The following is a 25,537-nucleotide window of genomic DNA, read 5'->3' as shown; positions in this document are numbered from 1 at the left end:
GCTCCCCTGGATGTTTAGAGTCAGTTTATTCCTCCGCTGAAAGTAAATACACTTTAAAGTGTAACACAGTTTTGTCTCTATTTAATTTTCCAAAAGCTACATTCAATGCCAGACAGTAGTCTCACAGTACAAATATCTGAATGAACCAATCACATGGAAGCAATTCAAGGCATTAACAGAAAAGATTTACTTAAGTTAAGTTCGGATATCATAATGGGGAAGAGATAGACGGCAAGATATGTAGGAAATAAAGTGGCTTGTAACTCACAATGTTAGTTTGTGGATTAGGTTTAAAAGCAACGTCTGAACTGTTTGGTCTTGTCTCACAACACAAACACATGCTGACAAAGTAAAATCTGTACAACAGACTTTGACTTAAGCCAGAATTACTTATATCCATGGTAAATGTAGGTTTTCTAGTATGGAGGGTTGAAACTGACATAATTTAAAAAATCAAAAGAAATCAATGAATAAACTTAACATGTACCTTTTCATTTAAAAATGTAGATCTTTGCCTCTTTTTTATAATTCTATTTACCTTCGTAGAGATTTTTTTCAATTTAAATATAAATTGTATTCTTTTTTTATTTTCTTATTTCTTATTACATTTTTCATTTTACTTGTGCAATTATTTCTCTTATTTTTTAGATTTAACTTTATAACATTCCTATTAGTTTCTATTTCCATTCTTTCATTTTACATTTTTGCATCATTTAATACAGATGTGCATTAATGTTCACTTGATCCTAAGCCTTTTTTTGCTGTGTTAAATATGTGTGACAACATTAATCGAAGTGAATAAATTAATGGTTAGTATGCTTGGATGATCTAGCAATGTTAGTCCAGGTTTCCATGTTTTTCATTTATATCTTTTGCCATTTTTAGTATTTGATTTTAAGTAACTTTGCAAATTCAAGTAGAAAAAGAGAGTTTATTTATGTGTTGTTTTTTGATTTTACTTGTGAAAGGTGCAATTTTCCTTAGTTAACAGCTCAATTTATGAAGCACTCTGCCACTCTTGAAGTGTGCCATGGCCTTGAGAAAATGCTGGCCATTAATACATTGTCATGGGCAATGCACACATTTAATTGAATGGAAGATTATAGAAAAATCAGCTTGTGAATCTTTGTCCAAGTTAAGTTTCTAAACCACAAAACATTAGAAAGTCTCGTGTGACTCAAAGGTTATTTCCAAACATTGTCTGTAGAACACTATTCCTGTGAAATATAAAGTGTTTCTCTTTAATGAAAGATAGATTTTTGAATGGTTAAAAGTGTAAGGGGGGAGTTTAAACTGAACTTAATGAATGTTTTCCAGAGAAGAAAGAAATGAAAATCACAGTCAGCATTATGGAGACTTCGCTTTTTGGAATTATTTCCCAATAGTGTCCAGATCATTTCTCAAGCTGACTTCTACTGCAACGGGTCTAAATCTTTGTAAACTTCAAAATAAATCACATCCCTAAATGTCTACCGTAACTTTCTATGACTTAATATTAAATTGTTATACAAGTTATACAAGAAGCAATTGATGTTGATGACGCATGACCAGTTTAACAGTTGGCTTTCTGATAAGCTATGGTCTTTCTCAAAAACCTCTTTTGCAATCACAGGAAGTCAGTCTGTCTGTGTCTCTGTTTACGCACATATTTCCCTGTCTACTGCAAAGAACAAGTTATAGACAGAACTTGGCACACAGAGTATCGTGTTTCAACCAATTGCTCATTCAGATTTCAGGAACTACATGGTAATTGCTTGTTTGTCAGAAGTAAAAGCCATTAAACAAGCCAGACATAATGCTGACTAAATAGAAAGGATAACAAAAAAGAGATGTGATGACGTGGCTTGACATGATCCGTCTGCAGATAAAAACCCCAATCTCTTCATACTGACCAACACAACGTCTTGATTTTGTGTAGACATTACATGGATTAAGCATTTGCTTGGGAAGAAAGTCTCAGAAGAATCATGTGGAGCACATGTATGGTCACTGTGCTCCTACTGAAAATGCTACAGTGCCTGGCATTAGATGGTGCAGTATTCCAACTCTTGATTTCAATCTGTTTCAGATTTTTTAAATAGCAGTATTTGAATATAGAAATCTATCTCTGTTATACTATTATGTCGGTGTAATATTGACAAAACATTTTCTAATAGCTGCCTACTGGAATATTTGTGAAAACTTCATTTTTTAACAACTTCTCTTTTCAGATTCACCTTTTCAACTTACCAACGCAGCTGGTTTTTGCTTGGTTAAAACGGACTCCATTTGCCAAGAAATACGTTGGACAACTGCTGACCGATTGCTGGTGCCTGGGAAAAATAAATGTCTGGGAGTCCAGGGAGCAACTGTGATGAGTGAAGTAAGCCTCTATGATTGTGATGAAACAAGTGAGCTCCAAAAATGGAACTGTCTGAATGGAACCGTGCTCACCCTCCAAGCGAGCACCGAACAAAAGTTATTTGTTGAGCTCCAAGCAGATAACAGAGCTGTACTACAGACAACAGCAGGACCCAACAGCAAACTCACAATATCAGGGACTTCCAGTGGAGCTTGCACAAGAACATACAGAGGTATAAAACTGCATTCTTCGCAAGATCCGAGTAATTAATTTTAATCAGTATCAAATGAAGTGCTTAATCACAACTTTATTTTTTGCTTTTTTTAAATTAATTTTTCAGAACTTTATACGATAGGCGGCAATGCAGCAGGAAGGCCCTGCATGTTCCCTTTCTTTTATGAAAACAATTGGTACTCAAGTTGCACTTTGATCGACTCCCCAAATAACCAGCCCTGGTGCTCTGTTGAAACTAAATACGAACATCAGACATGGGGCTTTTGCCCAACAAACAGTGAGTACTGAACAAACTTTTCATCTTAGTAATGTAGTACAGTTAGTGTTTTAAATGCATGTTGTTGTGCCATTTTAAATTAAAAAAGCACGTTATCATTAGTGAATGTTGATCTCTTAGAAAATCAAAAATGAGAAAAGCAAAATAACATAAATATGCCACCTCAGTAAATTGGTAAATCTTCATAAAAGTGAATGAAACTCTCAAAGCTGGTTTATCATAAACATAAAAACTATAAAAGAACAATAATAAAAGTGCTTGTACGCAGCACTTTCCTCACACAAGGAAAGGGTTTGGCAGAAAAGTCTCCTTAAAAAACAAATTTAACTTTTGAGGATTATAAAGCATTTAAGAGTCTTGGGATGCCCCCCAAAGTTGAGGCTCAACTGAGCCACCAAACACAGATGTCTGTTTGTATGCAGACTGATATTTCTAACAGCACTTGCTGGGTTTGAGTTCACAAGCTTGAATTATTTCACTCTGCAGCTAATCTTTACAATGTGAAAGTTACATTTCTTTGTGGAATTACTGAAAAAATAACATTTATTTGCTATTTAACCCCTGAGCGGTCACCCTGAGAATGCGTACATGTTATCTGATGTCCTCATGACAGATACGTTTTTTATTTTTTATTTTATTTAGTTAGATTAACTTGTATATAACATTTTGCAGATAAAGACAACTGGGTCAAATATTCAGCAAGTGGAGCACTTTATCAACTGAACACCAATTCTGCTCTGACGTGGTCAGAGGCTGAAACAAGCTGCACGCAGCAGAGCGCCTCCTTGCTCACCATCACTGACCCCCATCAAAAGGCTTATCTCACAGGTTCTATGACTTATAAGAACTCAGACTGGCAAGAAAATACTTGCGCTCTTCAAGGTCTTTCTTTTTAAATGTTCTTTTATTTCACTCTTAAAGCGTTGCTCGAGCCAGGAGGTGCCCACCAAGAATATAAACTTTGGACCGGGTTGACTCTGGATTCAGAACATGGCTGGAAATGGTCTAATGGGGACCCTTTTCGTTACCTTAATTGGGATTCAGGTAGGATTTTTCAGTCTCATATTTCGATAAAAATCACAAAGTTCACAAATAGCTTTCCTTTAATTTTTTACAAGCTTGTGTTGCTTTTGAGTTACTTTTCTTATCATTTATATACAACAACAAAAACTCTGGCCACATCGTTGTATTTACACAATCGTTTTCTGTCAAGATGGAAAACTAAACACCTTCCAAAATTACATCGTGATGTGAAAAAAAATAGTTATAAGTGATGCTGCAACATACCTAACATTGTCCATCATGTGGTTTTAGGACACCCAGTTAACAATCCAGCACATACCTGTGGAATGATGGATGGAACTGTAGGGTACACATGGCAGAGCTCGTTATGTAGCAAGAAATTTGGCTACATCTGCTACAGTAAAGGAGTTCTGCCTTCCCCAACGGAGGGTAAGAGAATTTTTATTATCAGTTCTGAGAGAAATAAAATATGCTTATGATGTTGTGAACTTATATTTGTGCATTCTCCTTTTTGTGTATCTTGCAATCAGGTCTTGAAATGGGACATTGTTCAGCACCATGGCTTCCATACAATGGTCACTGCTTCCGACTTTATAAAAATGCGCAAAGCTGGTCTGGTGCTCACCAGGCTTGTCGTAAAGAAGGAGGGGACCTTGCAAGCATTCGCAATATGGAGGACCATAGTTTTGTCACGTCTGAGCTTGGATATGGTACCCCTATTTTTATATCAATCTTTCTTCTGGTGGTTTCTTAATTTGGGGTTTTCTTCCACTTGACAAACCATCTAACTGCTAACCTGAACATAAATTCAAGTTAACTATTTGCCTTTCCTTTTAATCACAATAAGGAATCTGCAAACTAAGCACATAAATTAAAGTTTATGAAGTCCTATAAACTAATGATAGATATATAGATGTATAATAGCTATTCCTTATTTATTTCCTCTGTCTGCAGCCGCCACTGATGAGCTTTGGATTGGACTCAATGACATTAAAACGGAAGGCCTGTTTGACTGGACTGACCACACCACAGTTACCTTCACTAGCTGGGAGTTTGGAAAACCACAAAGTGCAACTAACCAAAACGATTGTGTTCTTATCAGAGGAGAGGTGAGAAACATTATGTTCTCTTTTAAATGTGACAAATTTGAATCTGGCCTGATATGGTGAAGCTGGGCCAAAAAGCAAAGCTCTCAATTTACCAATGCATTTATAGTCGCTCAACTTATGAGATAGGATCCATGACGGTAGATGAGCTTCCCTTATAGAACATCAACTGTTTGTCCACATACAAAAGAGTTTGTGGAGGTAGTTCAAGGATTTGATCAGGTTGTCACCCATTTGGAGATTTTTCAAGTAAATCCCATTGATAGAAGAACCAGAACTCATAGGAGGTATTACAGTAATTTTCAATAAATCAGAATATAAAATTGGATGAGTCTTGTTTGTCAGATTAAAAGTAACTTTTGACAATAACAACCTATAAGCAGGTATTAAACATACTTTTCATTAAGCCAACATTTGTGATTTTAAATATAGTTTTATTGCTCAGATACATTCATTAACTGTAAGTGGAAAATCATAATTTACAGAAATGTACACATTCAAACATCCATCTGTAGTTAATCTATACATTTGTTTCACTTATTCATTAAGTTCCTAAAATAAACAAATTTTTTTACATTATTTTGAATGGGTCTGCATAGATCCAATCTGTGTATTTGGACAAGATATTATAAAACAAAATGTATATTTTCTTCCTGTAGAATGGAAACTGGGCTGATCGTGACTGTAAGGAGAACCATGGCTTTATTTGTATGAAAGCCAGTGCTTCTGAACCCACTGGAGATGAAGTACAGCAGGAGGCAGGTTGCAAAACTGTGAGTGATTTTTTTTTTCCAGTGTGGAAAATTTTTTTTTTGATATTTTATCTGGCATAAAAGCAAAAGAGGGAAGATTTCAACAAAGTCAATTTTAAAAATTTCTCCAAAGTGCTGAAAACACAGAACACAGTTTTCATAAGTGAAAAAAGTGAGTTTCGTTTTGCTACCTGTTGTATTGTTTTGGATCTTGACACAAAAAGAAAGGAAAATCCTCTTTTTATTTTTCTTGAAAAGGGTTGGAAAAGATACGGCTCCTACTGTTACTTCATTGGAACGGAGAGTAAGACATTTGGAGACGCGAAAGAGGACTGCAAGAGATCAAATTCTTACTTGGCAGATGTTTCAAACAGGTATATACATTTCTTTACAGGAATGTTAAAAAAGAGAGCGAGAGAAAGAGAGGAAGAGAGAGAGTAAGCGAGGGAGATTTCTAACATCAAAAAGATTTTGTGATACTAACAAACCACATTTGTTTACAAGAAACATTGTTAAAATCATTAAATACAATTAATTTTCTTGTGAGGATAAACAAATTAGGTGGCATAAGAAGAAACAACTGATCTCTGAGATAAAGAAGTGACAATTACAAAACCTTAAATGTATAAAAATACATGAAATATTACACCATGTTGTTCTGTATAAGCTTAGACCTAGTAGGAGTACATAGCAACAACATCTCATTCATAAAATCTAGCTGTTTAACTAATGTGAAACATACTGTAGATCTATCATGTTATTTAAGAAATATCTTTACATTATTGCATCTAAATAGCTCAGTATTTAGGACTAACACACCTAACTTAATCTTTATATTTAGCGAAATGAACCTATTCGGTAACTCAAAATCAAATATCTAAGTTAAATAACAAAAAAATCATTCAGAAACACAGCTTCCAAAGTAGGTGCAAGTAAACAAAAGTGGTAAATGATTTATTATTTTATTGTCCATGTTTCCAGGGTGGATAATGCTTTCCTAGTCAGCTTGGTGGGCCTCAGATCTGAGAAACATTTCTGGTTAGGGCTTTCAAACCAGAAGAACCGAGATGTTTTTGAGTGGACCAGCACGGTCCCTGTGAGATATACTCACTGGAACAGGGAAATGCCAGGTACAAAATATCTATGTTCATACAGTATAATGTGTTTGAAAGTAACTTTAAAATGACAGTTTTTAATTTCTTTGCCAACTAGGCCACAATCAGGGTTGTGTCGCAATGACCACTGGTAGCACTGCAGGCCTCTGGGACGTTTTGCCATGTACAAACAGAGAGAAGTACATCTGCAAATATCAAGCAGAAGGGGCAGCTTTGACTCCTGCACCAACAACTCCCCCATCTGACCATTGTGCAGATGGATGGACCAGAGTCCCGTCAAGATATGTCTGCTACAAGGTGAAATTAATAATAATAAGCCTCAATGGCTGCTTTATAATAATTTGAAAACAGAAGTTTGCCTTTCTGAGTGTGAATCTTCCCTTTTAACTTGTTTGAGACAACCTGCACATTTTCTTATAGTTTTGATGATGACAGTTTACTGATAAACAAAATACATCAGAGGGTGAACTACAGTCTGATAGGAGATATCACATCCACTCAAATTTTGCTCAATAATAAAATGAGGGATAAATGGACGTAGACAGATAACAGGAGGTGAACTTTTTGTGTTCTTAGGTATTTGCGGAGCGTTCAGAGACTAAGTCATGGTTTGAGGCCAGGGACTACTGCAGAGGAATTGGAGGAGACCTACTAAGCTTCCACAGCGCTGCTGAGTTGAATTTGAATATGCAATCATCTGGGTACAGCATGACTTTCTTTACTTACTGCCATAAACAGTTATTTTTCAATGAGAAAAATTTTTTCTTTTCTTTTTTTTGTTTACAAAATGATCAGTATCCCTTTGGTATTTTCTCAGTAATTGCAAATAAGGCTGAAATCATATTATGGATAAGAAATATGATTGTGTATATGTGCCTTTACAGTGAAGTATATTTTTAGGGGTTGTCTATAGTATGCCTCTGTGGGAGGCATAAGGCAAGACTGCAAGACAAACTTAAATGAGTAAATACATTTATTAAGCAATGAAAATAGATTTAGAGATTAAGCAAGTCCAAAATTTTGATTTTAAGTTAGCAGAAATGAAGAGGCTGGTTGCAGGGACAAAGCCAGTGAAACTAGTCTCTGAGCCTTTTATAGGAGTGCAGGGAACACACACATATTTCTGAACAGTGGTCTTACAAACTGTGGTCTTTATCCATACTCATCCATATATGGCAGCCTGCAGCTGAGGAATGTGTAGGTCACCCAAAGCACAAAGGTCTCACCTTGTATTTGTTACTGAAACTTAAATATATAACCTGTTTCCAGATACTACCTCAGAAGGCTTTCAACATTCTGGATTGGACTTAGTGCCAGTGACCAGGGCACTGGTTATGTGTGGAGTGATGGATCCCCAGTGAGTAAACAGATGTCTTTCTCTGGAGGACTTCTTAATCCGTGTCAAAACTATTTATGCATCTCTTTATCGTAATGTTTTCCTTAACAGGTAAACTTTCAGCACTGGCAAATTGGAGAGCCAAACAACAAAAACAATGTCGAATCTTGCGTTGAATTCTTTTCTAACAGTTGGAATGAATTAGGGTCTTGGAATGATAATCAGTGTGAAGCACGTAATGGCTGGGTTTGTCAGATCCGTACAGGTAAAACGTGGCTGTGGCATACAGTTTTAGATACATTTAATGTTACCAAAGTTCTTGTTATAGTTCCCAGTTATACCATATCTTTTCTAATTTCTGGTGTGCTTTCTATCTATATGTAGGATTGACTCCAAAGTCACCCCCACCCCCTCCAACTCCAGGTGAGTGTATTATGTAATAACTTGAATACAATAACTCAGTTTTTCAATTTGAGACGCAATAGTCAACAAACTTACTGGCGGTGATGCCAATCATGCTTGGTGATACCCTTGGCAAGCCCCTCATTCTCACAAATAGAATAATACCTTTGGAAATTCACAAATCACAACTGTGTTAACAATCTGTAATCAGTCTGGGTTTGACGGGTTCTCTTCCGGTTCTGGTAGCATGTTCTCTTGCAAAAAGAGTTTAAATTCTGAGAAACGCCTTTCTTTATATGTTTACAAGTCTGCCAGCGTTTCCCCCAGAAAAAATGCTAAGCCCAGTGGTTGGGGCGCCAAGATGGTCCACCAATGGGCCACCATGTTTTTGTAGTAAAAAATGTCAAGTTGACAGGAAATGTAGAAATATTTCTGGGTAATTATAGGTTACTTGTTAACAATACTTATTGAGTCTTAAAAACAAAAAAATAAAAATACAATTAAAATAAATAATATAATATTTTTGGACTTTTGTTAAATCCCAATTAAGTAATTAACCAATGGGTTTTCAAACTCTATGTAGTGCTGGTCATATTTAGAGCTGACTCCAGGCATAAATGAACTAAGCAGCTGCTTAGACAAAAAATGCTAACATTTTATCACAGTCCATAGATGTAGAATTTTAACATTTGCTTAGATAAAAGATAAAGAAAAAGTTTTAAATTATTTAACATTTAAATTCAAGATTTAAATGTGGTGTAAAAGTTTAATGGAAAATCTTCATAGTTAAATTGTTGTGTTACCATAGCTACCATCTGATGCGATGAGTTTAATGTTTGTGTTTGAGCTCAGTTTGTTCACAAATACATTTCAGCAAATTACAATCATCGGTGATTTCTTTTAAGCTCTGCCAGTTAACCTAGGGCTACAACCTGCCTGTACTGTATCAGTCTTTACTCATATAGGGTATCTAATATGTATTATTTTCTATGGCAAATGCACAGATTACAACCGTACCACTGATGGTTGGCTGCAGTGGAGGGAAAATCAATACTTTTTTGAAACCCGGGAAGTAGCCAATGACAATGCTCGGGCATCCTGCAAAGCGAAACATGCTGACCTTGTAACCATCAACAGTGAAGCAGAACGTGTTTTCCTGTGGAAACAGGTATGTTTATTCATTCTTCGGTATGGCACAGTCCCAATAGCTCATTAAAATATAACTACAAAATACAATAAAACTCAAATTTAGCTTGTCTAAAAGAAATCAATATTCACCATATTTCAGTGAAATTTTTATTTACTTTAATTTATATAAAAAAATTCTGTGAATAGAGAGTTTCAAAATCATTCATACCCTTTGAACTTGTTTGCATTTTATCATAAATAAAGAAAATGTATTTCATTGGGATTTTGTGAGTTAAATTCACACAAATGTTCATGACATTGTGACGCTGAAGAAAAAAAAAATTGAAATACTAAAAAATAAGAATCTAAAAAGATTAATATTTGTTTTCAGCCCCCCTTTTATTTGTCAGCTTTAAAACGTCTGATCTGCAGATTCCAATTTTGGCCGATACATAATTTTTTGTCTGAAAAGTACAATTAAATAGCGATAAAGTCTCTAAGTCTCTCTCATGGTATAGTAAAATGTGACAGTGAGGTTTAGGTAGGTATAATTGGTGGAGAAGATTGGTTTCCCATGTAAGTTTTGGATGATCTCCCAAAACTAAGGAAATCAGTGACCAGTTTATCAGTGTTTATGGTAAGTATTTTTGCATACCGAAAAGCACCTGAGATTGGAGTGTAGATTTATCTTTCAGCATGAGAGAGGAGAGCTAAAATATCTCTTCTTGGGTTTCATTGAAATGACCGTGATGAGACCTAAAATCCATGAACCAGGATTAAAAATTTCTTGCTACAGACATTTTTACTGGGCTATTTTATAAAGAAGAATGAATATCACCCACTATATATATTTAAAACTGGTCTAGATACACCCCAAAAGACTTCAGCAATCACTCTGGAAATAGTAGGTTCAATAGAATATTAATTCCAGGACAACAAATGTAAAAACAAAGGTTATAAACAGCAAAAAAAGGAACTATCATTTCCCATTCCTTTCACAATTAGTTTGGAATATAATTGTATTTATTTTATTTCATATTTTTTTTTCCCTTTTGTGACATCAGTATTACAAATGTTTTTTGTATTTGGATTATAGTTTCGTTAAGTTCTTCATTTAGACTGAGCGAAATTAAGAACTTAATGAATTGGCGAAAAAATTAGATTATATGCAGCAGGATTAGAATTGTATTTGCCTTTTGCAAAGTACACTGAAGTACACAATGTTATGAATTTACACTAGTTATTCCCTTCTGAATTTATTGTTACATTATTCTTACATGTTCTCCTGCACTCATAAACTAAAATAAGCCTTTGTTTGAGTATAGATATCCAAACTTTCTGCTTCTGTCTGGATTGGACTCACTGTGGATTTTGATAAGTCATTCCAGTAAGTATATGTTCCAAAAATATCTGGGAAAAAAGGAATATCAATAAATCTGTCTCTTTCTTCCAAAGCATTATAACTAACTATATTGGTAATAGAGCAGATAAATGGATAAGTGTATTTTCCTTTCCTTTCCTTTCCTTGATCTCATCTCTTTTTGCTTTAAGATGGATGGATGGTTCTCCAGTAATTTATCAAATGTGGGATGAAGGACAACCTAACTTTATTAATTCTGATGAAAACTGTGTTGTCATGAAAGCATCCCATGGTGAGTAGACAACTAAATGAGAATAACTGAAAAAAAGTATTTTATATGTGTTGTTGTTAGTAATATGAGCCTTGATAGTTTGGGAACATTTTAATTGGAATGACCGTGATGGACTGATCATTACATCTTACATGATTTGAAGTTTGACTTCTTTTGTGATTTTCTTTTTTCTTGAGACTAAAAAAGAACTTTCTTTATTTTGTTCTTCTGATTGTATGTTTTAGATTATGAAGCAAGAGAATAGGGTACTGCAGAAAAATGGTTCACCAGGTTTTACTCATTTAAAAAATACAGATAAACCAGAGGAGGGATATGAACTATTAACAAAATAGTTATTATTATTATTATTATTATTATTATTATTATTATTATTATTATTATTATTATTATTATTATTATTATTATTATTATTATTATACTGCCATAATAATACTGCTGGTATTTTTTTTTACTTTATTATTTCACATTCACCTACACCCATAGATTTTCTTTTTTTATTTTAAGGGCCAGTACAGGAAGGTTCAAATCATAACAATAATGAAGAAATGAGGAAAAATGAAATAACAAGATATCTGTGTACAGCCAAGAAAAAAATATGGGTCAATTTTGGAAAAAAATTATTTTAAAAAGTACAAAAATATGTAAATATGAATACTTTGGTAAATGTCACCAAGTATATACACACAAAACGTGAAATGCATATTGTGGCTTCCTAACTTATCATTTATGGTATCACAGGGTTCTGGCATGATTACAACTGTGGATATGAATTCGGCTTTATTTGTAAGCGCAGTAGCTCACCTCCTGTCAATGCCACCGTGCCTCCTACAGTCCCACCTAAAGGTAACTGCAAAGAAGGCTGGAAAAAGGTCAACTCCAAGGTGAGAATTTTCTGAGTAAATAATGAGAGAAAAACGTCCACTTGGAAACAGTTGAGATGAATATTCTACAAGTGATTAAAAACCCGTCTGTATCTCCCATAAGAATGCAAAAAATGATCTTGAATGACACTTAAAGTTGTTGGAGTGATCTAAACTGGCGCTCTGGATTCAGTTTTATATCTTGAGAGTATCTGCAAAAAATGCAGATATTCTCTGCATTTAGCTCCTCTTCCCATTGGAGCTAAATCGAATGTATTCAGTTGGAATATACACAAGTTATAACTTAATTTCTTATGTCTCAATTTCAGTGTTACAAGATCATAAGTAACGAAGACCTAACATGGGATGATGCAAGGCAACGATGTAAAGACATGGGAGGAAACTTGGCCTCTATTCCCTCAAGACATGAGCAAGGTTTGTTTTCTCATAAAAGTTTTAAACATTTACTTCAGTTCAGATTATTTGCTACAAATATATTTACTTGAATATTTTGCTATGTTTTCTAGCCATCAGCTTTGCTGTAGTTCAGTTATTATTGAGGTTTTACTCCTATTTATGCTTTGTCTTTGGCTACTAACCACCCTCATTAGAAATATTATTTCCAGGTCTAAACATTATTGGGTTTAGACTGGAATGCAAAGTGATGGAAATTTCCATGCCAATCAAAAAAGCCAGATTTTATTATGTTATTGATCTGGAATTGTCTGGGATTTTCACAACTGTTTTCTGTTTTCAGTGTTTTTAATGTCTGAAATGGTTAACACACCAAATAGAGACATGTGGATTGGTTTTAAGAACTCGTACAGGAGTGGGTTTTTCTGGACTGATGGACGGCCAAAGTCTTATGTCAATCTTGATTTGTCTGTAAGTAGACATTCTATGTTTGTGTTGTCAATTTGAAAATGTTATCACTCAGACAATTTATTAAATATAACATTTTGTTTTATATTTTATTAGCGAAATAGGTATTCACCTTTTCGACACTATTCACACCATTATCGTCATATGGTTAGATAAAAATATTCAGCTTTCTTTGTGCAAAATCAGTGGCACTAATATTTGTCTCCTGCTACAGAAAAATATTTGACTAATGAGTTGCTACTGCTTCACAGTTTTAGCAGTCTTCACGAAAACATTATTTTATCATTTTATTTTAATCCCATAAATATTTTGAAAAATAAACAAGCATTTTGTAGTTCATTTGTTTAGTGAAGAAGAAGAGCTTTATAATGCACCTAATAAAAACTAACTTTTGGTTTTCATATAAGCCAGGTAACCTCCTATAAATTTGCATGTGTAACTGCTTGAGAGCAATTTATTTGTATATTTAATAATTTAAAATCATGATTTAAAAATTTATATTTGAAATGAGGATTTCTAAGCTATTTATTGATAATTGATTTTTCTTTTCAGGTTCGTTTGCAGCGTCCCTTGGACAGAGACGTAAGTAATTCTTAGATTATTTAAATTTGAATAAACAGAAACCATTCCTTTTGCTAACAAAACAAGCTTTGCTCTTTCCCACTGGCAGAAAATTATGTCCTAATAGTGAAGGCTGTTGTCATGAAGTGGTGTGGTGGTGGCGGTGAGGCAAACGCAGTAGACCCAGATGAGATGTAGATGATGAAATTTAATAATGAAAATCCAAAATACTCTGACCAAACAGAATCCAAAGACCTGGCAGCACAGTTGAGCGGAAGAATAGGGCTCAGCACTGGTAGCCACAGGCTATACGAATGGACCAACAGACTTGACAGAACAACTCAGGGAAACGCAGACGTAACTAGACGTACCAAGACGTAAACGGACGTACACAGACTGACGTAGACGTAGGACCCGACGACGACAGACACACACAGGTGACGCTAAATACACAAGAGGAAATCAGGGAACGAGATACACCTGGGGACTAATCACGGGGAGACAGGACAACACAGAGACTCAGACACACAGGAAACTAGAAATAAACATACAGAAAAACACAGAACACAACAGTACCCCCCCCTTAACGGGCGGCTCCCAGACGCCCAAAAACTGAAACACAACAAGGGTGGGTGGAGGGGAGCTGGACGGGGGGCCAGAGTCTATGGAAAAACAAAAAACAACCTATCAAATAGGCGGAGACACTAGGGTCCAAAGTCCAAAAAAACAAAAAAACAAACCCAACTGGGTGGGCGGAAACACAGGAAGGCGGGAACCACGGAGGAGGTCAGGGGGCCGACCTCGGCGCAGGAAGCGGGAGCCACGGAGGCGGTCCGGCGCTCAAGGCGCAGGAGGCGGGAACCACGGAGACTGTCCGGCCGTCCGTGGCACGAGAGTCTCTAGAGCCGCATGGGGCGCGACAGGGAGCACAAGGAGTCTCTGGGGCGCAGGCGGCGACGAGGAGCACAAGGAGTCTCTGGGGGCGCAGGCGTGGCGAGGAGCACAAGGAGTCTCTGGGGCGCAGGCGGCGAGGAGCACAAGGAGTCTCTGGGGCCGCAGGCGCGACGAGGAGCACAGGAGTCTCTGGGGCGCACGGGGGCGGCGACGAGGAGCACAAGGAGTCTCTGGGGAGCACTAGGAGTCTCTGGGGAGCACTAGGAGTCTCGGGGGAGCACTAGGAGTCTCTGGGGGAGCACTAGGAGTCTCTGGGGGAGCACTAGGAGTCTCGGGAGCACTAGGAGTCTCGGGGAGCACTAGGAGTCTCGGGGAGCACTAGGAGTCTCGGGGAGCACTAGGAGTCTCGGGGAGCACTAGGAGTCTCGGGGAGCACTAGGAGTCTCGGGGAGCACAAGGAGTCTCGGGGGGAGCACTAGGAGTCTCGGGGGGAGCACTAGGAGTCTCGGGGGGAGCACTAGGAGTCTCGGGGGGAGCACTAGGAGTCTCGGGGGGAGCACTAGGAGTCTCGGGGGGAGCACTAGGAGTCTCGGGGGGAGCACTAGGAGTCTCGGGGGGAGCACTAGGAGTCTCGGGGGGAGCACTAGGAGTCTCGGGTGCGCCGGCTGGAGCGGCGGCAGGAACGGGCTCGGGTGCGCCGGCTGGAGCGGCGGCAGGAACGGGCTCGGGTGCGCCGGCTGGAGCGGCGGCAGGAACGGAGCAGCTCGGGTGCGCCGGCTGGGCGGCGGAACGGGAGCAGCTCGGGTGCTGGAGCGGCGGCAGGAACGGGCTCGGGTGCGCCGGCTGGAGCGGCGGCAGGAACGGGCTCGGGTGCGCCGGCTGGAGCGGCGGCAGGAACGGGCTCGGGTGCGCCGGCTGGAGCGGCGGCAGGAACGGGCTCGGGTGCGCCGGCTGGAGCGGCGGCAGGAAGTGTTGCTTGCGGCTCCGGCTGCGGAGGGTCTGCTTGCGGCTCCGGCTGCGGAGGGTCTGCTGGCGGCTCCGGCTGCGGAGGGTCTGCTGGCGGCTCCGGCTGCGGAGGGTCTGCTGGCGGCTCCGGCCGCGGAAGCGCTGCTGGCGGCTCCGGCCGCGGAAGCGCTGCTGGCGGCTCCGGCCGCGGAAGCGCTGCTGGCGGCTCCGGCCGCGGAAGCGCTGCTGGCGGCTCCGGCCGCGGAAGCGCTGCTGGCGGCTCCGGCCGCGGAAGCGCTGCTGGCGGCTCCGGCTGCGGAGGGTCTGCTGCTGGCGGCTCCGGCTGCGGAGGGTCTGCTGCTGGCTCTTCAGGCGACGGAACGGGGGTGGTGGATCGGGAGGACAGAGTCTTGGGTCTGGGAGGCAGCGGTTCTCCAGCCATGACAGCATACGCTGCCTCACGCTCCCACTCTACCTCCCTCTGCAATGCCACCAGCTCAGGAAGCGGAAAACGTGGAACCCAGAAGTCCAGCAGCAGACCCAAACGGATGGCGAATCCAAGCCGTCTTGTAGCAGCGTACGGCTTGGACATGGCAGCCTCATACTCGCGTATGGTCTCCGTTAATTCTTTTATTTCCTCTGGGTCCATGTTGGAAATGTGCGTGCCTCACCGTTCAGTTTGGTCGGGTCCTTCTGTCATGAAGTGGTGTGGTGGTGGCGGTGAGGCAAACGCAGTAGACCCAGATGAGATGTAGATGATGAAATTTAATAATGAAAATCCAAAATACTCTGACCAAACAGAATCCAAAGACCTGGCAGCACAGTTGAGCGGAAGAATAGGGCTCAGCACTGGTAGCCACAGGCTATACGAATGGACCAACAGACTTGACAGAACAACTCAGGGAAACGCAGACGTAACTAGACGTACCAAGACGTAAACGGACGTACACAGACTGACGTAGACGTAGGACCCGACGACGACAGACACACACAGGTGACGCTAAATACACAAGAGGAAATCAGGGAACGAGATACACCTGGGGACTAATCACGGGGAGACAGGACAACACAGAGACTCAGACACACAGGAAACTAGAAATAAACATACAGAAAAACACAGAACACAACAGCTGTAGACCAGGAGTGGTTGTAGAGCGGGACCTAGCAGGCACTCAATGAAGAAAATATGACTGAATAAATATTATTTCCCCCTGTAATTCTGTTCACAATTCTCTCAGTTTTCCCCTGCGGGGATCAAAAACGTTTCTCTGATTCTGAGGTATACAGATTACAATAATCTTAAAATGTTGGTTTATTTTGCAGTTGTATTCAAGACTCCATGATGACGTGAGTATTTTCTAAAATTTTATTTTTACCATTTTACACTTAACTTTTAGAGGTTTTATGAATTACATCTGCTAGCCTGTCATTTCCAGCAACATGAATGTGCTGTGATCAACACCAGTCCTTCACTTACAATTGGAAAATGGATACCTAAATCCTGCAATGACGCCAATGGATTTATATGTTTAAGTGGCATACGTAAGTCATTTAATGTGGTTCCACCTGATAGTTTTCAAAAAGAGTAAAATTTTCACTTGACTTACTTGTGTAATACTACACCTATCTGTCCCACTTTTAACCTTCAATTCAAGTCTAGTTTATTTCTCTCTGTGAAAAAAACTGCAAATGATTGGTAAAATTGCAAACAAAATTTGCATAATTAATACTTAAGTAAGAATGTGTAGTTGAGAATTGATTTTTGTAACCTTGTAAAAAGGATTTTCTTTTCTTTCCTTTGGCTGATTAGCCAATCACAAATGTAACAATCCAATAAGATTATGGCTGGGCTTGGCTGTTGCAGCCACAGGAGCTTATTAAAAGCATTTTGCTTGCATAATCCTTCTACTTTGATCCAGTTGTCCAAATTTACTTACGTGGTGGTTTTTCTCCTGCAGCGAAGTTAGTTTTAAGTTAGATATGTGACAGACATTCTCCTCATGATTCGCTGCTGGCAGCAATGGCTTCTCATGCAGTGTGCTGTTACAGCATGAGATATGTCACTTGGGAAGATTCACTGTACTTGTGCAGAATGCATTGGTTCAATAAGGGACCACCAACAAATTCCAGTTGGTAAAAACACATAAACAGCAAGACCTCAAACCCTAAACTCAATAGTTTCCAAGTGACCCAAACAGTGATACTGAATTATGTTACTACTCTAGAGTAATGAGGTACACCTGACTCTATGAGGTTTTATGGATCTCCTACTGAACCTCTCTGGAATCTTAGTGGATCGTTAAATTTTTAATTGACATGACATTGACCAACCAGCTGTAAAAATTTGTACCTGCAGGTGGAAACTCAGGGAGTTTTTTTATTTGCATCAGTAAAAGGACATTAACAAAAATAATTTGTAACTTGAGTAATTATTTTTTACTAATACAATTTTTTACACAAATTCTTTACTATGGATGCACAAAAAATGTTTCTCCATTTTATTTTACAAGGTTACACAACTCATGCATTCTGATTTACAAGTAGACAGTATTTAATTATGATCATTTATATTATTTAGATGTATACCTCTTTAAATGCACATTTTTGCAATGACGTAAGTACCATGATTGAAAACTCAAAAAAACCTTTACTTATCATTTCTATTCTGAAATAGAACCAAATATATCTGAGACAACTAAACCAACAAATCCAGAGAATTACTTCAAAATCCTAAATGATTCCATCAAGCTTGTTACCCAGCAAAAGAGTTGGTATGAAGCTCAGAAGACCTGTGAAGCTGAGGGTGCCAAGCTGGTCAGCGTGCGGAGTGAGTGGACACAGGCTTACATTGAGCTGCTGGCTATGAATCTTAAACGTTCTCTGTGGATTGGACTCAATAAAAACCAGGTATGGTCTTTAAAGCCTCTAAAAGTAAACATTTGTTCTAGATTCCATTCAAACTTATTAGATGTAATGCTTTCATGCTAAAAATACTCACAGGGTATTGACGAAAAGCCAATTTTTAAAAGTACAACACCTGTCTAATGTATTAAGTGGAAATATACTGTTACAAGAATTTCAGTTTGATCAGTTGAAAAATGTTTAACAGATATTTTAGATATTTAACAATGTTTAGCATTTACTTAACACAAAACATTAGGTAAGTGAGCTGTATGTATTATCTCTTTGTTTGTTTTTTTACTTTCAGACTAATAACTACTTCCGATACATAGAGGGCTGGCCAATGATTTTTTCCCACTGGGATGAAGATGAACCACGTAAAGATGGAATTTGTGTTTATGTGGATGTTAATGGAAAATGGAAAACCAATGATTGTAATCAGAACTTCAGCAGTCTTTGCATGAAGTCCACAGGTAAAAGCAAACTAAATATATTCTAAATAAACATATAAGCATGTACATCTCTTAATTTGCTTAGATCCAAACTTTACTGATTGAATTTTCTTTCATTTTGCTATGTAATGATAAATACATTTTAATAAAATATTTTTGAATTATTAATACAAGTAATTTGTACCACTGCTTAAATAACACACAGACATACCACCAGAAGTTAAGTCAGACGATTATCCTGGAGTTTGCCCAGAAGACCCATCTACAGTTGGGCCTGGCTATAGGCCTTCTCGGCCTTTATTTGGCCGAAGTCGGAGGCAGATCTGGAAACCTTTTAGAGGTTTTTGCTACCTATTTGTCTCTGAAGTAAAAGAGTGGCAAGATGCAACTACTAGCTGTCTGGAACATGGTTGGTGGTTTCTGTGAAAAATCTTTTCTGCAGTAGTTAAAATTTATGTTGCATTCGCAAAAAATAACTACTGGTGTGTTCTGTGAAGGTGGAACCCTTGCCAGCATTGGAGATCCCATGGAACAGGAATTCATACGTGATAACATTAAAACATTTGAAGACACACACACATCTTTTTGGCTGGGGCTGTTCAAAACTAATAAAGGTGAGGGCAGTTTTTTCTTTCATATTGTGAAATAATTATTTGGTATTAAATTGAAGCATTAAGTTAAAGTTCACAATTCAAAATATATTAACTTAAAAACAATGTTTATGAACTTTAATTTCAGAGTTAAAACCAAAACAGTTTTCTTGTTGACTGAAATTGTATTTTCAAGGCAGCAATTTTTCAAGTTTAACCACCTTCAAAGGTTTTACAATGTATTTGTGTAATTTGTTATTTGTTTATTTCTATTTTTAAACATTTTAGATATTCCATAAAATACAGCAAATAATAAAATAAACATCTGTCTATCCCCAGGAGAATGGATGTGGTTGGATAAAACCGTCATGGATTTTGAAAACTGGCAACAGAAACCGTTTTGCACCTTTGGTGTTATTAGTGCATCAACCGGGAAATGGCATTCGGGGTTTCGATGGGAGGATAAACCATACATCTGCAAAGCAGCCAAAGGTAAAACTTTACCATGGATTAAATCTCAGCTCAAAATCTTTTTTTTCATTCCATTTTCTAAAAATATTTAGGGTATATCAACTATTCCGTATTTCACTTTTTACTTATGAAAAGGGAAAAATAGAAATAGCCTTAATGTTAAATTTACTTAAATGTTAGTTTTATTTATTGGAAATGCGTCACATTTTCTTGGTGTTTCACCAACTCTTCGAAGTGACCTGTAGTGGTCTGGAGTGAAGCTTCTAGCAATGACATTTTGAAGTGACCTGGAACTGCTTTTTCTTTAGGTCACTTCAAAATTTTGTTTCCAAATCTTGAGATCTGGTGTCATATGCACTGCTTATCCTACACAGCTAGCACACTAAAATCTCCAAAGATAGTTTTTATGACCTGAGGGTTTTATGACTTGATTAAATCCCTGGTGGGTCTGGTGTTAAAAACTGATGTATCAAAAGTGTTTCTATAACTTTGTATTACTCTTTTCTTGATTTCTTTCCTTTTTAAGGAAATAAATGCTATCTCACATTGATATAAGGTATCACAACTCCTAAACTGTGTGTAATTTAACTTTCTTTAAACTCAAACTTCCAATTTTTGTGCTATCAAAATCACTTCAATAGCATTTCAGACAGTTCCCTAGCAATATACTTTTCATTTTGGCTGTAGTAAAAAGATTGTAGTGTAATTACTTTTATTATCTTTGGTCCTATATTTTCTTTACAATGTGAACTTGATATTTACACTGTATCAAAAGAAATATTTCTCATACTTTTCCTCAGTTTTTTAAACTTTGTCTATTTGTTTGACTTTGTTTCATTCTTTTGAGGAAAATAGCTGCCTAAAAGCTTACATTTCACAGTAAAAGTCATATAGACAAACAACCATGGTCCTTTCAACATTAGAGTGCAAGTAATTTATAATTTGTTAGCAGCATGCAAATAATTTCTAGCTATTAAATAGAAACAAAAGCCGTAATATTTTCTGATAAAGTTTTCTTTTCCTTTCCAGTGTTACTTTCAAAGCCATCACCCGCACCAAGTAAGTCATGCTTTCATCTTTTTCTATTTGGAAAAAAAATCTTTTTGTTTCTCTTCATCTACTTTTTTTTCTCTGCAGAAGTTGTCATTGATCCTCCAGGTCGGGGTCACACAGCTTTAATTTCTGTGTTAGTCATTGCTGGGATTGCAATGGGAGCAGGTATCGCTTTCTTCCTGTTCAAGAAGTCTGGTCTTCAGATGAGAATGATCCCAATCCCTGGAGGGTTAACGGCCTTTGACAACCCACTTTTCAGCAGCAGCCGGCCACAGAAAGATCCGGTGGATGCTAAAAAACTATTGGAGAACGCAGATGAAGATAACAGTCAACCTGTCATAACTATATAATTGTAAAAGACAGCAGATGGTGCATGGAAGTATTCTCTTTTTTGGGATGCTTAGGATTTGTACAATCATAAAATCATTATAAATGCAAAGAATGATTTATACAAGAAGATGGTGTAACAATTAATTAACTGGAATGTGGCAAGTAGCTTGGATGTATATTGTATTTTAACTACTGCAAATGCTTAATGAGACTGAAGACATGAACACTCGTTGACTCAAAGCAGTGCTTCATTTAGAAATGATACAACATCTCTCCAAATATCATTGTTAGAAAAATTTGTTTGCTAAAACTATCAACCGAGACAGAATTTACAAAAGTTAGAGAGTCTCCATAGATCTGTGATTATAATTCCCAGCATGGAGAAAATGCAAAGAGTTACACAGTTAGTAGGTCAAAGCATTCTCTGACTAACAAAGGAAGTTATCTTGCTACACTTCCTGCGTGATTTGCGCAGTTGTAAGGTGGTGTTTTGCAACCCTGCAAAAACACCTAGGACCACTGGTGTCTTGTCTTTGCTGACAGTCCTCATCTCCAGCAATAAATGAACTTATGAACTTAGCTTCCTTACATCTATAATGCTGCAATGTGTAAGTTTCACTTCAGCCATCAATATGTAATGTTATTCTGAAGTCAGGATACGTCTAGAAGCATAAGGTCAAAAGGCAACAAATGAGTAAATGATAAATCAAATGAATGTGATCAATAGATGATAATTAACTAGTATTTTTCCAACAGTTACAAAAAAATTATTGCAAGAGATTATACATTTTGAAATACTAATGTTGTATGTTGTAATATTTACAGTTGATTAAAAAATGGCTTATGGGAAATTATACACTTAGCAATAATTAATGTAAAAGCCTATTCCTGCCATTACAGTCATCCGTGTATGTTCCCACTGGTATTGTTAAAAAGGAATGATCTTTGAAGAGGTTTTAAGTGTTTGGAGCTCAAAAGGACTTCCTGCCACCACCCTAATCTTTAGCTTCCTCCAGCTATGTTCCGGGCGAGAGGCGGGTTCACCCTGGACAAACAACCACTCACACACACACACTCACACCTAGGGAGAATTTAGAGAAACCAGTTAACCTGTTTTAGGACTGTGGGAGGAAGCCGGAGAACCCGGAGAGAACCCACACATGCACAGGTAGAACATGCAAACTCCATACAGAAAGACCCCAGGCTGGGAATCGAACCCAGGATCTTCCTGCTGCAAGGCAACAGTGCTACCAACTGGGCCACAACTGGGCCCTTTGTGTATTCAATTAAATCAATTTAATTTGAAGGGTCACACAAATCATCAGTAATTATTCTGTTTTGATAATATAATAAATTATTCAAGTTCTAATATCTCTATTTCAACCTGGAAAGACTCACACACAAAGAGCAGCAGTTTGAAAGTTTTACTTGACATGGAAGTAAAATGCTTTGGTGTTCAGACTACAGCAGAAGACGTGTATTCTGAGAACCCAAAATTTATGGTTCAAAATCTAACTTCCTCCTGCCACATGTTGATGTTGGGCAAAGCACTGAAGGCAGAGGAGCTCAATTTTTTCACAGATTAACTGTCTCTTAGTATACAGTCACAACATAGTTAAAAATATATCTATATATTATATAGATGCGTATTGATCTAAGACAATTGACAAGGTGTAACAATGAAGAAGCTGGTTTCCAAAGTATGCCAGGGCAGCTTTGCTCTACAAAAATTATATCTGGAAATGGTAGCTTAATTGCATGAATGACTATTAGCATAAGTTTAGATCTGACGTCAGGATAGACAGATGCATAAATGAAATATTAACCTTCATCTATCTGGGTTACTTGCATGAGTGTCTGCCTGTGTGTACTAGTTTGTCATCTGGGATAACAAGACATTGCAAATATGAAAGGAGTTGAAGCATGCGTTGCCCCAGGGAGGCAAAGAGTGAGTAGCCTTGAAATGAATCACAAAGAAGTTCTTTTTACCTGGACAAATACCTTCAGATTGTTTTGGTGACTCCAATGTACCCTCTCAAAATGTTAATAACTTTGCTTTTCTTTGAAAATAATCATGATAATTGTTATGTTCCCGCTTTGTTTTTGAAAATAAACCTCGGTAAGAGCTATTGTAATGCACAAAGTGTTTCTTGGACAACACAACACACTTGAATGTGAACTTGAAGTATTAACTGAATCAAATGAGGAAATCAGAAACTGGATTTGAGAAATTAAAAATGACAGTCAGCATTCTGAAGACTTCCTTTTGGCAAGTTTTGAGAAAAGGAAGGACTTTAGTTACCTAAGGCACAGTGATTTGATTTATTATTAAATTGTGCTGTGCACATTAAACCACAGTTTGACGCAGTTCCTGTTTTTTTACATCAGATTAAAAAAATAGAGAAATTGTGAAACGCTTAAGACATTTACCCCTAAGGTGAATTTATAGAATTGTACCTTTCTGAATATATTTCAGTGCTTTGCCTGGTTGTGGTGAGTCCTGTATTGAATTTAGAATGATTACTTTATCAAATAAACACATTATAAAATTATTTCAAGGTATTACATAGGTTAAAATGTTTTTTTTATATATATAACCAACTGCACACTGAAATACTTGAAAATGTGTTGATATGATTTTAATCAAAAATAAATAAGTATGCAACAAGTCTGTCAGAATTCTGACTTTAAGGAAAACCTTGAAAAGGAGATTTAGTGACGTGTTGCAGCGGAATAAGTCAGTGAAATTAAATTCTCCCCTTTTCTGAAATCTTCTACATTTTCTGCCGGTAACATATGGATTACATGCTCAGCTTTGGGCCATTTCAAAGGGTCATAATGCATAACTTGTGTATGATCCTGGGGCTTCTTTTTACAAATTCCCATTCATTGGAATCAAATGGTACAGTATTCCCGCTTTTGATAGCAGAACGTTTGAGTTTCTGGTAAAATGCATGGATGTAAGCGTTTTCAACCATTGCATATGGAGATTTGAAACAATTTAACACCAGATTATTATTTTTAATCAGCTACTGTTAATGTATTGTAGACTTTTTTTTCTTTTACTTTTTTTAGCTACTCATTGAACAGTTTTGAACAATTTCTATGCAAAGTCAAGCATTTATATCTCTAATTTTTGATCACTCTCAGAATATGACTTTGGTTTAGAAATGTCCTCCAAACCCACTCTGAGGGCTGAAGTTCTGACATGTTAACAAACACAACATGAATCTTTCACATGAAATTCCAAAAAATAATACACTGAAGATTAAATAAATATGCAATCTTTCATAGATAAAGACAACTGGATTAAGCATCCAATAAATGGAGCAGCATCTGATCACCGAGTCTGCTCTGACATGGTGACAGGCTGAAACCAGCTGCAAGCAGCAGAACGCTTCCCTCCTAACTGTCACTGATCCCCATCAGAAAGCTTATATCACAAGTGAAGTGATGAAAAGTCAAACAAACGCATTCATTATAAAATGTTTAGCTCCTATGTATTTAGTGAGGCACGTTTCATGAAAATGCTGTTTGAACTCATCAAACTCATGTTTGAACTGTTCTTTGTCTCTGCTTCAACAAATAAGCGCTTTACCTCCACAATGGGGTTTTAGCAATGTATTGCCACCTGCTGACAAAAGCAGGAAAAACAACCTTCCTAAGATAATGGCCCTTGTCATTTTTTGGCAAAAGTGATTTCGACACCATCCTTTGGCAAAAAGAGGTGCAATGTTTAATGCAATAACTGTTCAGTTATTTGGAAATAAGTAGAAATCAAATTTAATTATTCAATTAAAAACAAAATCAAAATACTGGATTAAATATAAAGAAAAATTGTGCCCATTTTTTTAAGATAAAAAAAAATGGGCACATTCTAAATATTCAACAGAAAAGCAGTGACCAGCATGAGATGCTTAAATGACTCATTTAAAAATAAACACTATTCTATTCAAGGCACTGTAGATCATATCACGAGGAAAGAACATCATGTGGAAATATTGAAGCGACTTCTCAGCCATGAGGCAAGAAATAAAAGCTTGGTCACAGATCATTTTACCAAACCTTAACCACACTGCCTTGTTCAATACTGGCTCAAGGAGATCAATATTTCTTGCTTGTGAAACCATGGTTACCTGTTCTTTTACAGTATTCACATAACATGTGAACAGGCAATTTTGCCAGTATTAATTTTGGTCCTGTTGTTTTCTGTAAATTTTGTTGAATTGTTT

At 37.5% G+C, this 25,537-nt stretch overlaps 1 protein-coding gene across 1 annotated transcript; it reads left to right on the top strand.

Moving 5' to 3' along the window:
* The first annotated feature begins 1,884 nt into the window (after positions 1 to 1,884).
* LOC122841462 (macrophage mannose receptor 1-like) lies at positions 1,885 to 21,528 on the top strand. Its single transcript, XM_044134768.1, has 32 exons — positions 1,885 to 2,031; positions 2,211 to 2,573; positions 2,682 to 2,852; positions 3,525 to 3,680; positions 3,774 to 3,896; positions 4,167 to 4,304; positions 4,406 to 4,585; positions 4,830 to 4,984; positions 5,641 to 5,754; positions 5,992 to 6,107; positions 6,715 to 6,863; positions 6,946 to 7,145; positions 7,425 to 7,549; positions 8,118 to 8,205; positions 8,296 to 8,449; positions 8,569 to 8,607; positions 9,591 to 9,754; positions 11,040 to 11,101; positions 11,266 to 11,366; positions 12,105 to 12,247; positions 12,556 to 12,661; positions 12,984 to 13,111; positions 13,661 to 13,690; positions 16,832 to 16,855; positions 16,945 to 17,050; positions 18,183 to 18,415; positions 18,717 to 18,882; positions 19,067 to 19,270; positions 19,359 to 19,475; positions 19,791 to 19,943; positions 20,952 to 20,981; positions 21,060 to 21,528. The coding sequence occupies exons 1-32, from the start codon at positions 1,968 to 1,970 to the stop codon at positions 21,323 to 21,325; spliced, it is 4,368 nt and encodes a 1,455-aa protein (XP_043990703.1). The 5' UTR covers positions 1,885 to 1,967; the 3' UTR covers positions 21,326 to 21,528.
* Positions 21,529 to 25,537: the final 4,009 nt, after the last annotated feature.

This window comes from Gambusia affinis, linkage group LG12, assembly GCF_019740435.1.
Source record: "Gambusia affinis linkage group LG12, SWU_Gaff_1.0, whole genome shotgun sequence".
Taxonomy (NCBI): domain Eukaryota; kingdom Metazoa; phylum Chordata; class Actinopteri; order Cyprinodontiformes; family Poeciliidae; genus Gambusia; species Gambusia affinis.
This window is presented reverse-complemented; position numbering and strand designations above follow the sequence as displayed.